Raw genomic sequence first — 16305 nt, 5'->3', positions numbered from 1 at the left:
GACAGCCAGAGTTGTGAACTCGTCACCAATTGGCACGTTTTGTTGACGTGACGAATCTTAAGAATTGGCCGTGTCGGGTGGGTGGCGGGTCTGACAACACAACATTTACATATTTACACGCTCTAACCCAAAAACCTCGAATATTGGCAGATAATCTCGACGTTGAAAACGACAGCGCAGCTCGCTTTGACGTAGAAAAATCTCGCGGGGGGGGGGGGGGGGGGCGAGTTTTGCGCGGGGGGGGGGGGCACAGCGGAGCGACGTGACCCCCCCCCCCGGACTGACTGCATTTGGAGGCCGGGTGTGAGCGTGGGTCCCCCGAACAGAAGGCGGTCACTCGCATCGCGGCGCTTCCAGGCACGCTTCCGCGGCCGCCTGGAACGCTCTTCCTTCCCACACCAGGAAGCCACTGGGGGCTGTGCAAGTCATCTAGACTGAGAACCTCATGGGACCTCCTCCCTTGCCAGGATCAAAATAAAAGAATAGGTTTTAACCCGACTGTAACATTTTATCTGCACAATGACACCTTGCCCTATGTTACCCTATTTGTATTTTTGTATTTTTATATTGTGTATTATAGCTATTTTATATTTAATTTTATTCTAATGTTTACATACTTTAGCCCCTTAGTATTAGTTAGACTTTGTGCCTTTAGTATAGTTAGACTTGTACACCACTTATTTAAGATTTAAGATTCCAATATATTGAATGTATGCACCTTCCTGCCAAAGTAAATTCCTTGTCTGTGCGGACTTTCATGGCGAATAAAACCCTTTCTGATTCTGAATAAAACAGGTGTTAAGATGATTAAACACCATACTGAAAGCTTTGGCAAGGAATCGTGTTCAAAGACAATGTACAGTAAAACCTTGGATTGCGAGTAACTTGGTCTGCGAGTGTTTTGCAAGACGGGTAAATTTTTCAAATAAATATTAATTTGATAAACGAACGAGGTCTTGCAATACGAGTACTGTAGTACGTACAGTATACGCTCTGTCTGCCGAGCGTCACGTGATCACGACTAATAATAATAAAGCAATTTATAACGCGCGCAAATTTGCGGACGTAACTGAGCCGATGGTTTTTCTCTCTCTCGCTGCGGGATTGTGGGTAATCGTCTCCCATGCTCGGTCTCAGTTGGCGTGCCTCACTCGTATAGTCAACATTCGTGCGAGCGTATACTGTTCACTATAGCGTTGTGACCACGTGTGTGTGCGTAAAGCATTTTTTGTATTTTGTGTCCAAGTGTAGCGACTGTTCTTTAGTAACTGTCCTGCAAGTGAAAGTCGTCCTCCACAATAACCCTCCTCTCCTCTCTCTCGTCTCCCTCACACCAGCCACGATTAAATGTAATGAATACATTTGATTACTTATATTAAATATAAATAATACAATTATAAAAAGGTATTTTATATTAATAATTTTTATATGAATACAGTATTTTTGGGTTGTGGAACGCATCATCTGAGTTTCCATTATTTCTTATGGGGAAATTCGCTTTGATATACGAGCGCTTTAGATTACAAACACGTTTCCGGAACAAATTATGCTCGCAATCCAAGGTTTTACTGTATATACTACCAGAGCATGTATGTTGTTTGCATGTTCACCACAAGTATATGTGGTCAATGCAGAAATGATTACTTCTGTAGTGTAATAGCGCCGGCTGGTGACCAGCAGCGGCAACTGCGGTGAACAAACAGGACACACGCCGGTGAGCGTATACACGGGTGTTGGCAGGGCGGAGGAACTGGGGCAAGGGTCTTGGAGGGTCCCATCTGGAAGCCCCTGGAAGCTGCTAGTGAGTTCGAGAAGGGAGGCGCGGCCAGGGCGGAGCCAAGCCGCGCTGGATCGTCTCGTTGCCATCGTCACTGCCGACGATGGGGACGAGACGGCTCGTGTTGTGTCATAGGTGAGCGAGTACAGAGTGTGTCCAGGCGAGATCGTGCGTGTTAATAAAGAAGGTGCCTCTACAAACCTCGTGTCCTAAGTCACTGCACTACACTTGCAAAAGGTTTCAGTTTGGTGTTTTAACATCTTAACACCCGTCTTATTGCAGGAAAGGGTAAAACCTATTCTTATAAATTGAGAACTCATTTCTTTCAAACTGCATTTGTGTGGGTTTAGTTTGTTGTTGTCCCCCCCCGGCACCTCCGATTAGCACGCTTGGCTACATACGGTGCAAAAGAAGTTCAACAAACATACACAAACACGGTCCCACCACTGCGACCGGGAAAAACCCCGAGCCTCGGAACTTGACCATGGATGACGGTGTAGGGGTTGGGATCTACGGGGGGGGGGGGGGGAGTGGGAGAATCGAGTTGTGAAAGCGCAGAGGTGTGGGGTAAGAAGCTGCCGATGGGGAAAGATTTGAGGGCGACGAATGTCCGCAGAGGAAGAGGGACAGAGGATAGGAGGACATGGAGAAGGAAAACACGATCAGCCGACGCCGGGCAATAATGACGGAACGTTTGGCCGAGAATGTGGTGCAAGTCTATGCTACCACCGTGGCCTCCCTATTCGCCGTGAAGGGCCTGTCCCCGAAACGTCGCCTATTCTACGTCTACTTTTAAGGCAGGGTTCATTGACAGACGTGTTGAGTTCCTGTGTACGCGTTTGGGTGGGTCTCTGTGTGTGTAATTGTGTGTCATCGTATGGGTTGCTATGCCAGTCTATGGTTCTTCCCTATGCAAGTCTATGGATCATACGCATGTACGCGCGTTTGTATAGGAGTCTGTGAAACGTGTAAGCGTATGCGCAAGTATGAGTCTTGACGTAATTATACGCACTACGTGGTTTGTCCGAGTCTATGGTTCTGTGTACAGGTCTATGAACCATGTAAGTGTGAGTCTACGGGTCTGTATGGAGGTCTGTATAAGGGTAGTGCATGTGAGCACGTGGGGAAATAAAGTCAGACAAGCCAATCCCACGCACTACAGCTATCCCTCGCTCTACGCAGCGCCTTAAGACATTACTAGAAGGTGCCTTACAAATAATTGTTATTAGAATGTAATTTATTATATTAAATGTAAATAATTATTATCAGATGCATTCAAAATAAAAAGGGGCACACAAAGTGAAATCGCACGAGGGGACAGCTGCCTGCTGATTCGCGCACACAAACCGAACCCGCATAGAGCAAAGAGGAACCTGTCACACAGCAGCGTTCTTCATTGCAAGGCCCGCGGGCCACTGGCGGCCCCTGGTGGCCTTTAGTGGGGCCCCTGACGTGCGGCCCCCGACAAAACGCAAAAAGTGAAAACACCCCCCCATCATCGTCATCGTGCTGCTGTCAAACCTCAAATGGTTTCAGTGCGTGGCGGGCCCTCGCACTAATGTCTTATTGGCGAAAGTGGAAACCCCCCCTCTGAAAATTAGTGGAGAACGCCGCTGGAATGGGACCTCTGGCCTAGAAGAAGACGATGACCAGTGTAGACTGGGCTCGATCCGTCGGCACGTCCGTAGACACATTCACAAGGGTGGAGGGGGGGGGGTCGACTACCGTGCTGCCGCGGCTGGAGCCGGCGTACCCTCCAGCCTCCCCGCTGCCGTCTGACGCTCGCTGCGAAAGCCCCCGCTGAAAGCGCCGCCCCCCCCACCGCCCCTCACCTCCCCCCCCCCATTTCAGGCACACGCAGGAGTTTGGCGCCGAGACGGGTCTCGCGGGCGTGCCCGCCGTACGGCCCTTTCGGCTCGCGCGGTTGGGCGCGATGTCCGACCTTCCGCTTGACTACGCGCCGGGAGCTCCCCCCCCCCCCCCGTCGCCACGGTACCGAACGAACGGGGAAAGCTGCCGACAATCGAACCCTCTCACCTGCGTACCGATTTCTCAATGAAAAAAAAAATGCTAATGCGTAAACAAGCGGTATTTAGATTGTTTTATGAAGCGATATGATGCAGCTTTGAAAAAAATCGGTAGGCTGTCAAAGGGTTCAAAAGCCGGCACGGCACAGCAACGCTTCCTCATCGCAATCCGTCACCCCTGTCCGCTGTTCCGCTCGAACCGCTCGTGACGCTGGGGCCTGCGCCATAGCCCACAGTGCACCCTCACCTCAACTCCCCACGCCCTTGATCCAGCGGCGTGGAAAACTCGACGGCGGATGGAGGAGGGGGTCCACCGAGTGCGACGCCGTGCCACGGTCAAGCTGCCTCGACCGCCAGGAGCGGCCCATTCGGCGACCAAAATCGCTCTCAGAAATCGTCGCGTGCCAACTGCCCTGTCCACCCCTGGCCACCGACCCGTTCATTCACATTCCAGGGACCCCAAGCCACGGACCCGTTCATTCACATTCCAGGGAATTGTTCGGCAACCAAATTGCTCTCAGAAATTGTCGCGCGCTAACCGCTTTGCCCAAACCCGAGCGGAATCGGTCGCTGGGGAAAGTAAACGGCGCACTCCGGGTTGCGACCGCCAGCCGCAGCTTGAAAATGCACACGACGCTAACGTGCGAAATAAGTCGCTGCACGTCAGCGAACGGGTCGCTTGAAAGTCTTCCTCAGCTGCTCACAACCAGGTTCTCACCATGGTCAAACAAAACAAACTTGGTTGCACATTGCAAGCGATTCAGTTGCGTGCAACCAAGCTGTGCAACTGAATCGCCGATGAGGATGCTGTGGCAGTTGCCGACAACCCAGCGCCACCCAAAGGAACGGTGCAAACACAGCCCCCTTCGTTCACATTCCAGGGACCCCAAGCCACGGACCCGTCCATTCACATTCCAGGGACCTGGACTCCACCTTCCCTTTTACAGATGTCAATAAATAAATCATGGCAGTTACAACAATAAACACTTAAATACGAAGACGTAAAAAGGAAAAACGTGCGTTAAGTGCAGCGGCGAGCTTGGGTTGTGTGGGAGGAAGTGGTTGTGGGGGGTGAGGGGGCGGAGCTCTTTGGCAAACCTGCAGCAGCTTTCCTTCCCGGGAGAAGGCCCCCGCTCGGTGGCGGGGCACCACCGCCGACGCAAGCACGCACATCCCAAGAGAGCACGCACAACGCGCAAAACAAACGGCGCGACGGTAAATGGGCGGTCGCCGTGCGACGCGGGGCGGAGCGGCGCTCCCCCCCCCGCCACGCTCTCCCCGGCCGGCGGGACAGCGCCATCGGGGGTCTGCCACGGCGAGCCACGGGCGGGGGCCTCCGCTGCTAGGGCGCGCCTCGCTTCAAGCAGAGATGGGGAAATACGTTCAGCTCACAAACTACCGCAGGGCACGTGCCAAGGTAGAGGGGCAAGCCCTGCAAATTGCATTGCTCGCCCCGATCGCTGGCGGGGAAGAGCCTCTCCTAAAGATGGTATTCGGCCTACTCTTCCAACACTGCCCGGATGACTTTGGAACAGCCGCGCTTAACCACACCACATGCGACCTGCCGATAGACTTGACTGCGGTGCACCCGTTCATAATGCTGGGGTGGACGGATGTGTGGAGGGAATTGGGAAAATCGCCCACAGTTTTTCAACTGCCGCGCCGAGAAACCGAATGTCCAAGTGCGCCGACCATCACAACACCACCGGCAGCAGTAGCAGCAGCGGCATCGCCGGGGAGGAAATCGAACGCAGCTTCCAATGAGCCGCGTCACGAGTGGTTGGGATGCAAATTACGATTGACAAACGCAACCAAATTACTTGCGTGTGTGTGCGCGCGTGCGATTCACGAGCGAGCTGGATGTCGTTCCCCATCTCCGAGCAAGTTCACCGCCGTGACGAAGACCCCCCCGCCCAGCGCCTTCACGGAGCTGTTTGCGAGAAAGGCAGGACCGGTGGGCGGGTGAGCCAGCGAGCGAGCGAGCGAGCGGGTACCTTGCCGGTTGACACTGGATGACGCGTCTGCGCGTCGCCGCGCATCGACGCCTCATCACACGGCTTTGCCCTTTGGCCCGTCCCTCCGATTTAAGGCGACTACAGTGAAGGTGTTCACTTTTGGTTGCTACTTGCGATGACTACCAACAAAAAAACAAGCCACACGCACGCGCACACGTACGTACGAAGCGACCGCTGCCACACCGGCGTCTCTACTGGCCGAGGGTTTGCGCCGCCTCGGACGAGACAGCGTCCAGTGTAGTAGACATGCACGCGTGCGCGTGCACACGCGCACACACTCACACGCACGCAGGCACACAGTTCTGCAGAGTCAAACGCTGATCTCAGAGGGACATCTCCAGGGCTTAATTTCAAATGTCAGCCGGGTCTGTCAGAAGTCGGCGACCCAAAATATATCTACGGACCCGGCACACCACACCAAGTATACCACTCGCTACGGCCGTGGCTACGCACGCACGTGGCCACGTGCCGTACCACATGCTCCAGTCTACCAGCGGCTCGTCTCACGCAATCGCAAGCAACGTGTACGCGCACGCACGCGCACGCACGCACGTCCCTGCAAGCGCTGACCCACCCACAGCGGCGCACTGTCCACGTGGCTCCACGCTCCTCCCGCTCCTCCCGCTCCTCCCGCTCCTGCCTCCTCATCCCGCCTCCTCACCAGACCTCGCACTTCTTCGCGGGGTTCATGGGCGTGTCGGGGGGGCAGTTGAAGTGCTGCGCGAACTCGGGGGAGTTGGCGACGGTGCCGATGACGCGGTACTGCGCGGGGCTGTGCGGGTCCGTGACGAGCCCCTCGTGCGTGCTCTCCACCGTGCGCACCGAGCACCACACCTGCGCCGCACCGCACACGGCGACGCACACACACAGCGACGCGCACGGCAAAACGCTCGACACGGCCGCGGCGCGTACCCTCGGGGCGAGCTCGGCACACTCGGCCCACGCCGGCACCTTCAACGCGGCTTCGCCGCGGCACCCTGTAACGCACGTAACACCCTCGCCGCACACGCCACGCCACGCTCACCACGCCACGCTCACCACACCAGACCCTGCCAATACATGGCACACATACGCCACATGCTCAACGCACTCACCTGAGCCACGCATTCCGTGGCACGTGGCGCACTCACCACAGTACGCCGCAGCACACACGGCTTCGAGCTCAACAAAACTGGCCACTTTCCGTAACGCAAATGAAACACTCACCAGGCTCACAACGCCTGTACCAAAGATCCCCCGTATATCCTGAACAGACTGTTGGGGCAAGTGCTGTGAACGAGCACCTATGAAGGCCGGCATGGCACATGAGGGGTTTGGTGGCCAGCACAATGCCCAGCCGCCTTTGTCTCCCCAGTGGCGATGTTTACACACCGTACCAGGTACTGATTTAAGGCTGCATCGACCTAGGGGTGGCCCAGGAGCATTTCAGATAATCGTCGCCGGTGTTGGCCGTGAGCGGGACTCGAACTCGGGTCGACGTGTTCGCAACGGAGCGCGCTAACTGCCACACGCACATTCCTCAACGCACGCACCTCACAACACATGGCACGTGCTCTGCAGGCAGCAGCATACCTGCTGCACATCTGTGTGTCTGACGTCGTGATTAAATACATCTGGCAGCAATGAGTCACCGACATTTATGCCCGGCATCAAAGTGCACTCCCCCCCTGCGTCTGCAGAGTGTAAAACCCGCCACGGCTCGCGTTACTCCGTGAAACTGCAATCCGCGTGTCCTGTGTCCCCGACCGCTCGACGCGCGCGCACACGCACGTGTCGTTTTAACGCAAACGCGGGAGGAGCCGGTGAGTGCAGCGCGGTCGGGACGGGAGGGACAAGGGCGCACCTGGGCGAAGCCCACGAAGAAGAGCTGTCGGCTGGAGAGGTCAAGGGCCGGGAGGGGCGGCTCCTCCCCCGCGTGGCTCACCCACGCCTCGTACGCCTGCGCAGCGGACACACAAAGATAAAGATCCCCCGTATAGGCTCAAGAGGCTTTGTTGGGACAAGTGCCATTAGCGAGCAGCACCTATGAAGGCCGGCACGGCACGCGAGAGGCTGGGTGGCCAGCACCACGCACGCTCGCCTTTTTCTCCCCAGTGGTGATGTTTATACACCGCAGCAGGTACTCATTTGAGGTCGGTTCAGATAATCGCCACCGGTGTTGGCCGTGAGCGGGAATCGAACTCGAGTGGTCGGGTTCGTGGCGCAGCGTAACACTAACCGCTACACCACCGTTCCCCTGCAGCGACACGCACACGCACGAGCGGCACTCTTCCCCCAACGGAGACTCGCGCACACGCCGGCAAGTTTGTGCAGTCGGCATTCTTCCTGTGAGCCGAAGTCGGCAGCCGAGAAGAACCTGCGGACTTTCATCGAGTCTTAGTCCAGCGGATTTCATCTACGCGTTCCCTCGGTCGAGTTACCACACACGGTAAAACGACGCCGATCCAAACACGCCGAGTTAAACCGCGTTCCTGGGTGTGCCGAGTTTGTGGTTCGGAGGTCAGATCAACGAGCCTCGTAGATCCGAATTCAGGCGGCCGCTCGCGATTCAAACCGGCTCCTCGAGGGGGTCAAGCGAGGTCAGGTGACACAAGTGGAAGTGGTGGGCAACCGGAACACATCGGCGGGTGTAAGGTGGAAGGTGGGGGGGGGCGGGGGCAAGAGACAAAACGGTCGACGTGGAATCCTCCGCGGAGCAGAGAGCCTCACGTTGTAGGCCGCCTTGAGGCCGCCGTTGTCGGCGATGTTCTCCCCGAGCGTCTGCTTGCCGTTGAGGTGCTCCCCGGAGAGGGCGTATGCGGCGTACTGCTCGCGCATGCACGCCGTCTGCCGCTTGAACGCCTCCACCGACGAGTTCTTCCACCAGGGCCGCAGGTTCCCGTCCTTGTCGTACTCGCGGCCTGGCGAGGGGCGCGGCGTGGAGGGGGGAGAGGAGGGGGCGGGCGGAGCGGCGTTTTCGCACGACCGTTTCGTCTCGCCTGGACGGTGTTCCACCACCACCGTAATGCAGCTAACAATACAACGCACTCACTCACCCACCCATTCGCCCACTCACACACCCACTTACTCACTTACACACTCACCCACCCACTCGCCCACTCACCCACTCGCTCAGTCAACCACCACCGATGACGATGATGCCGATGGCGTCACCGAGCAAAATCAAGAGCCAAAATTGTGGCCATTTTGCTTTCAACAGCAGCAAGATGATGAGACAAATTTACACCAGTTTCGTCATTGCTAGGAATCAGCAGTGCAGTGCAGCCATCTGCCGCCCTGTGCCTCAGGGGCTGTATGTGGACATGCCGTTCCTGGTCATTGTTGGGGTCAGTTTTGCCCAAGGGCGACAACACACCAACTGCAGAGACTCGCCTGACAGCTAAGTGCATGAGCGTTGCAAACGGAATAATGATGATACTTAGAATACTACACGCAGCAATACACGGGGTGCGGAATTACGGGGGGGTGGGGGGAGGCATACCTTGGTCATCGAACGCGTGCGTCAGCTCGTGTCCCATCACCACGCCGATCCCACCAAAGTTCAGTGACCTTCGCACAGCGGCAGCAAAGACAAAGATCCCCCGTACAGCTTTAACAGACTGTTGGGGCAAGTGCTGTTAGCGAGTAGCACCTAAAGGCCGACACGGCGCACGAGCGGGGTGGGTGGCCAGCACCACGCCCGGGCCGCCTTTTGTCTCCCCAGTGGCGATGCTTACATGCCGCAGCAGGTACTCATTTGAGGCTGAGCGGGCCTAGGGGAGGTCCACGACCGGTTCAGACAATCGTCACTGGTGTTGACCGCAAGCGGGAACCAAACTCGGGTCGTTGGCTTCACAGCTTCACAGCGGCAGCAGCAGCAGTGGCACACGCAGCAGCAGCAGCAGTGGCACACACAGCAGCAGCAGCAGCAGCAGCAGCAGCAGCAGCAGTGTCACACACACAGCAGTGTCACACACAGCAGCAGTGTCACACACAGCAGCAGCAGCAGTGTCACACACAGCAGCAGTGTCACACACAGCAGCAGTGGCACACACAGCAGCAGCAGCAGTGGCACACGCAGCAGCAGCAGCAGTGACACACACAGCAGCAGCAGCAGTGGCACACGCAGCAGCAGCAGTGGCACACGCAGCAGCAGCAGCAGTGGCACACGCAGCAGCAGCAGCAGTGGCACACGCAGCAGCAGCAGTGGCACACGCAGCAGCAGCAGCAGTGGCACACGCAGCAGCAGCAGTGGCACACACAGCAGCAGCAGTGGCACACACGGCAGCAGCAGCAGTGGCACACGCAGCAGCAGCAGCAGTGGCACACACACAGCAGCAGTGGCACACGCAGCAGCAGCAGTGGCACACACACAGCAGCAGCAGCAGTGTCACACACAGCAGCAGCAGCAGTGTCACACACACAGCAGCAGTGGCACACACAGCAGCAGCAGTGGCACACACACAGCAGCAGCAGCAGTGGCACACGCAGCAGCAGCAGCAGTGGCACACGCAGCAGCAGCAGCAGTGGCACACACACGCAGCAGCAGCAGTGGCACACACAGCAGCAGCAGTGGCACACACACAGCAGCAGTGGCACACACACAGCAGCAGCAGTGGCACACACACAGCAGCAGCAGTGGCACACACACAGCAGCAGCAGTGGCACACGCAGCAGCAGCAGCAGCAGTGGCACACACACAGCAGCAGCAGTGGCACACGCAGCAGCAGCAGTGGCACACACAGCAGCAGCAGTGGCACACACACAGCAGCAGCAGTGGCACACACACAGCAGCAGCAGTGGCACACACACAGCAGCAGCAGTGGCACACACACAGCAGCAGCAGTGACACACACACAGCAGCAGCAGTGGCACACACACAGCAGCAGTGGCACACACACAGCAGCAGCAGTGGCACACACACAGCAGCAGCAGTGGCACACACACAGCAGCAGCAGTGACACACACACAGCAGCAGCAGTGGCACACACAGCAGCAGTGGCACACACACAGCAGCAGCAGTGGCACACACGCAGCAGCAGTGGCACACGCAGCAGCAGCAGTGGCACACACACGCAGCAGCAGCAGTGGCACACACACAGCAGCAGCAGTGGCACACACACAGCAGCAGTGGCACACACACAGCAGCAGTGGCACACACACAGCAGCAGCAGTGGCACACACACGCAGCAGCAGTGGCACACGCACGCAGCAGCAGCAGTGGCACACACACAGCAGCAGCAGTGGCACACGCAGCAGCAGCAGTGGCACACGCAGCAGCAGCAGTGGCACACACACAGCAGCAGCAGTGGCACACACACAGCAGCAGTGGCACACGCAGCAGCAGCAGTGGCACACGCAGCAGCAGCAGTGGCACACGCAGCAGCAGCAGCAGCAGTGGCACACACAGCAGCAGTGGCACACGCAGCAGCAGCAGCAGCAGTGGCACACGCAGCAGCAGCAGCAGCAGTGGCACACACAGCAGCAGCAGCAGTGGCACACACAGCAGCAGCAGCAGTGGCACACACAGCAGCAGCAGCAGTGGCACACACAGCAGCAGTGGCACACGCAGCAGCAGCAGCAGCAGTGGCACACACAGCAGCAGCAGCAGCAGTGGCACACGCAGCAGCAGCAGCAGTGGCACACACAGCAGCAGTGGCACACACACAGCAGTGTCACACACAGCAGCAGCAGTGGCACACACAGCAGCAGTGGCACACACAGCAGCAGTGGCACACGCAGCAGCAGCAGCAGCAGTGGCACACACAGCAGCAGTGGCACACACAGCAGCAGTGGCACACGCAGCAGCAGCAGTGGCACACACAGCAGCAGCAGTGACACACACGCAGCAGCAGCAGTGGCACACACAGCAGCAGCAGTGGCACACGCAGCAGCAGCAGCAGTGGCACACGCAGCAGCAGCAGTGGCACACACAGCAGCAGCAGCAGCAGCAGTGGCACACGCAGCAGCAGCAGTGGCACACACAGCAGCAGCAGCAGCAGTGGCACACGCAGCAGCAGCAGTGGCACACGCAGCAGCAGCAGCAGTGGCACACGCAGCAGCAGCAGTGGCACACGCAGCAGCAGCAGTGGCACACGCAGCAGCCAGCAGCAGTGGCACACACAGCAGCAGCAGTGGCACACGCAGCAGCAGCAGCAGTGGCACACACGGCAGCAGCAGCAGTGGCACACGCAGCAGCAGCAGCAGCAGTGGCACACACGGCAGCAGCAGTGGCACACGCAGCAGCAGCAGTGGCACACGCAGCAGCAGCAGCAGCAGCAGCAGTGGCACACACACAGCAGCAGCAGTGGCACACACGGCAGCAGCAGTGGCACACGCAGCAGCAGCAGTGGCACACACAGCAGCAGCAGTGGCACACGCAGCAGCAGCAGCAGTGGCACACGCAGCAGCAGCAGTGGCACACGCAGCAGCAGCAGTGGCACACACAGCAGCAGTGGCACACGCAGCAGCAGCAGTGGCACACGCAGCAGCAGCAGTGGCACACGCAGCAGCAGCAGTGGCACACGCAGCAGCAGCAATGGCACAGCAGCAGCAGCAATGGCACACACAACAGCAGCAGTGGCACACACAGCAGCAGCAGTGGCACACACACAGCAGCAGCAGTGGCACACACGGCAGCAGCAGTGGCACACGCAGCAGCAGCAGTGACACACACAGCAGCAGCAGTGGCACACACAGCAGCAGCAGCAGTGACACACACAGCAGCAGCAGCAGTGACACACACAGCAGCAGCAGTGACACACACAGCAGCAGCAGCAGTGGCACACACAGCAGCAGCAGCAGTGGCACACACAGCAGCAGCAGTGGCACACACAGCAGCAGCAGTGGCACACACACAGCAGCAGCAGTGGCACACACAGCAGCAGCAGCAGTGACACACACAGCAGCAGCAGCAGTGGCACACACAGCAGCAGCAGTGGCACACACAGCAGCAGCAGTGGCACACACAGCAGCAGCAGTGGCACACACAGCAGCAGCAGCAGTGGCACACACAGCAGCAGCAGCAGTGACACACACAGCAGCAGCAGTGGCACACACAGCAGCAGCAGTGACACACACAGCAGCAGCAGTGACACAGCAGCAGCAGCAGTGACACAGCAGCAGCAGCAGTGACACAGCAGCAGCAGCAGTGACACACACAGCAGCAGCAGTGACACAACAGCAGCAGCAGTGACACACACAGCAGCAGCAGCAGTGGCACACACAGCAGCAGCAGTGACACACACAGCAGCAGCAGCAGTGACACACACAGCAGCAGCAGCAGTGGCACACACAGCAGCAGCAGTGACACACACAGCAGCAGCAGTGGCACACACAGCAGCAGCAGTGACACACACAGCAGCAGCAGTGACACACACACAGCAGCAGCAGTGGCACACACAGCAGCAGCAGTGGCACACACAGCAGCAGCAGTGACACACACACAGCAGCAGCAGTGGCACACACAGCAGCAGCAGTGGCACACACAGCAGCAGCAGTGGCACACACAGCAGCAGCAGTGGCACACACAGCAGCAGCAGTGGCACACACAGCAGCAGCAGTGGCACACACAGCAGCAGCAGTGGCACACACAGCAGCAGCAGTGGCACACACAGCAGCAGCAGCAGTGGCACACACAGCAGCAGCAGCAGTGGCACACACAGCAGCAGCAGTGGACACACACAGCAGCAGCAGCAGTGGCACACACAGCAGCAGCAGTGACACACACACAGCAGCAGCAGTGGCACACACAGCAGCAGCAGTGGCACACACAGCAGCAGCAGTGGCACACACACCAGCAGCCGTGGCACACACAGCAGCAGCAGTGCACACACAGCAGCAGCAGTGGCACCCAAAGCAGCAGCAGTGGCACACACAGCAGCAGCAGTGGCACACACAGCAGCAGCAGTGACACACACAGCAGCAGCAGCAGTGGCACACACAGCAGCAGCAGTGGCACACACAGCAGCAGCAGTGGCACACACAGCAGCAGCAGTGACACACACAGCAGCAGCAGTGGCACACACAGCAGCAGCAGTGGCACACACAGCAGCAGCAGCAGTGGCACACACAGCAGCAGCAGTGGCACACACAGCAGCAGCAGTGGCACACACAGCAGCAGCAGTGGCACACACAGCAGCAGCAGTGGCACACACAGCAGCAGCAGTGGCACACACAGCAGCAGCAGTGGCACACACAGCAGCAGCAGTGGCACACACAGCAGCAGCAGTGGCACACACAGCAGCAGCAGTGGCACACACAGCAGCAGCAGCAGTGGCACACACACAGCAGCAGCAGTGGCACACACAGCAGCAGCAGTGGCACACACAGCAGCAGCAGTGGCACACACAGCAGCAGCAGTGGCACACACAGCAGCAGCAGTGGCACACACAGCAGCAGCAGTGGCACACACAGCAGCAGCAGCAGTGGCACACACAGCAGCAGCAGTGGCACACACAGCAGCAGCAGTGGCACACACAGCAGCAGCAGTGACACACACAGCAGCAGCAGCAGTGGCACACACAGCAGCAGCAGTGGCACACACAGCAGCAGCAAGTGGCACACACAGCAGCAGCAGTGACACACACACAGCAGCAGCAGTGACACACACAGCAGCAGCAGCAGTGGCACACACAGCAGCAGCAGCAGTGGCACACACAGCAGCAGCAGCAGTGACACACACACAGCAGCAGCAGTGGCACACACAGCAGCAGCAGTGGCACACACAGCAGCAGCAGCAGTGGCACACACAGCAGCAGCAGCAGTGACACACACAGCAGCAGCAGCAGTGTCACACACACAGCAGCAGTGTCACACACACAGCAGCAGCAGTGTCACACACAGCAGCAGCAGTGTCACACACAGCAGCAGCAGTGACACACACAGCAGCAGCAGCAGTGACACACACAGCAGCAGTGTCACACACAGCAGCAGCAGCAGTGACACACACAGCAGCAGCAGTGACACACACAGCAGCAGCAGCAGTGTCACACACACAGCAGCAGTGTCACACACACAGCAGCAGCAGTGTCACACACACAGCAGCAGCAGTGTCACACACAGCAGCAGCAGTGACACACACACAGCAGCAGCAGTGACACACACACAGCAGCAGCAGTGGCACACACAGCAGCAGCAGTGACACACACAGCAGCAGCAGTGGCACACACAGCAGCAGCAGCAGTGACACAGCAGCAGCAGCAGTGACACAGCAGCAGCAGCAGTGACACAGCAGCAGCAGCAGTGACACACACAGCAGCAGCAGTGGCACACACACAGCAGCAGCAGTGACACACACAGCAGCAGCAGTGGCACACACAGCAGCAGCAGCAGTGACACACACAGCAGCAGCAGTGACACACACAGCAGCAGCAGCAGTGACACACACAGCAGCAGCAGCAGTGACACACACAGCAGCAGCAGCAGTGACACACACACAGCAGCAGTGACACACACAGCAGCAGCAGTGGCACACACAGCAACAGCAGTGTCACACACACAGCAGCAGCAGTGTCACACACACACAGCAGCAGCAGTGTCACACACACAGCAGCAGTGTCACACACAGCAGCAGCAGTGTCACACACAGCAGCAGCAGTGTCACACACAGCAACAGCAGTGTCACACACAGCAGCAGCAGTGGCACACACAGCAACAGCAGTGACACACACACAGCAGCAGCAGTGGCACACACAGCAGCAGCAGCAGTGACACACACAGCAGCAGCAGTGGCACACACAGCAGCAGCAGCAGTGGCACACACAGCAGCAGCAGCAGTGGCACACACAGCAGCAGCAGCAGTGGCACACACAGCAGCAGCAGCAGTGGCACACACAGCAGCAGCAGCAGTGGCACACACAGCAGCAGCAGCAGTGACACACACAGCAGCAGCAGTGGCACACACAGCAGCAGCAGTGACACACACAGCAGCAGCAGTGGCACACACAGCAGCAGCAGTGGCACACACAGCAGCAGCAGTGACACACACAGCAGCAGCAGTGGCACACACAGCAACAGCAGTGACACACACAGCAGCAGCAGTGGCACACACAGCAACAGCAGTGACACACACAGCAGCAGCAGCAGTGACACACACAGCAGCAGCAGCAGTGACACAGCAGCAGCAGCAGCAGCAGCAGTGGCACACACAGCAGCAGCAGTGGCACACGCAGCAGCAGCAGCAGTGACACACGCAGCAGCAGCAGCAGCAGCAGTGGCACACACAGCAACAGCAGTGGCACACACAGCAGCAGCAGTGGCACACACAGCAACAGCAGTGACACACACAGCAGCAGCAGCAGTGACACAGCAGCAGCAGCAGTGGCACACGCAGCAGCAGCAGCAGTGACACAGCAGCAGCAGCAGCAGCAGCAGTGGCACACACAGCAGCAGCAGTGGCACACGCAGCAGCAGCAGTGGCACACGCAGCAGCAGCAGCAGTGACACACGCAGCAGCAGCAGCAGCAGCAGTGGCACACACAGCAACAGCAGTGGCACACACAGCAAC

The 16305-nt window shown here is 58.4% G+C and overlaps 1 protein-coding gene across 1 annotated transcript in view; it reads right to left on the bottom strand.

Annotated features, from left to right (window-relative positions):
- Positions 1–268: 268 nt before the first annotated feature.
- The window catches only part of ECE1 (endothelin converting enzyme 1), a 51200-nt gene continuing 35163 nt past the window's right edge, over positions 269–16305 (bottom strand). Inside the window, 4 exon segments of the mRNA XM_061568011.1 lie at positions 269–6653; positions 7663–7758; positions 8529–8719; positions 9301–9368. Of these exon segments, the coding sequence (XP_061423995.1) occupies positions 6477–6653; positions 7663–7758; positions 8529–8719; positions 9301–9368 (532 nt within the window). The 3' untranslated portion in view covers positions 269–6476.

Source organism: Lethenteron reissneri, chromosome 40 (assembly GCF_015708825.2).
Source record: "Lethenteron reissneri isolate LAM-NWPU_2019-01 chromosome 40, ASM1570882v1, whole genome shotgun sequence".
Taxonomy (NCBI): Eukaryota; Metazoa; Chordata; class Hyperoartia; order Petromyzontiformes; family Petromyzontidae; genus Lethenteron; species Lethenteron reissneri.
This window is presented reverse-complemented; position numbering and strand designations above follow the sequence as displayed.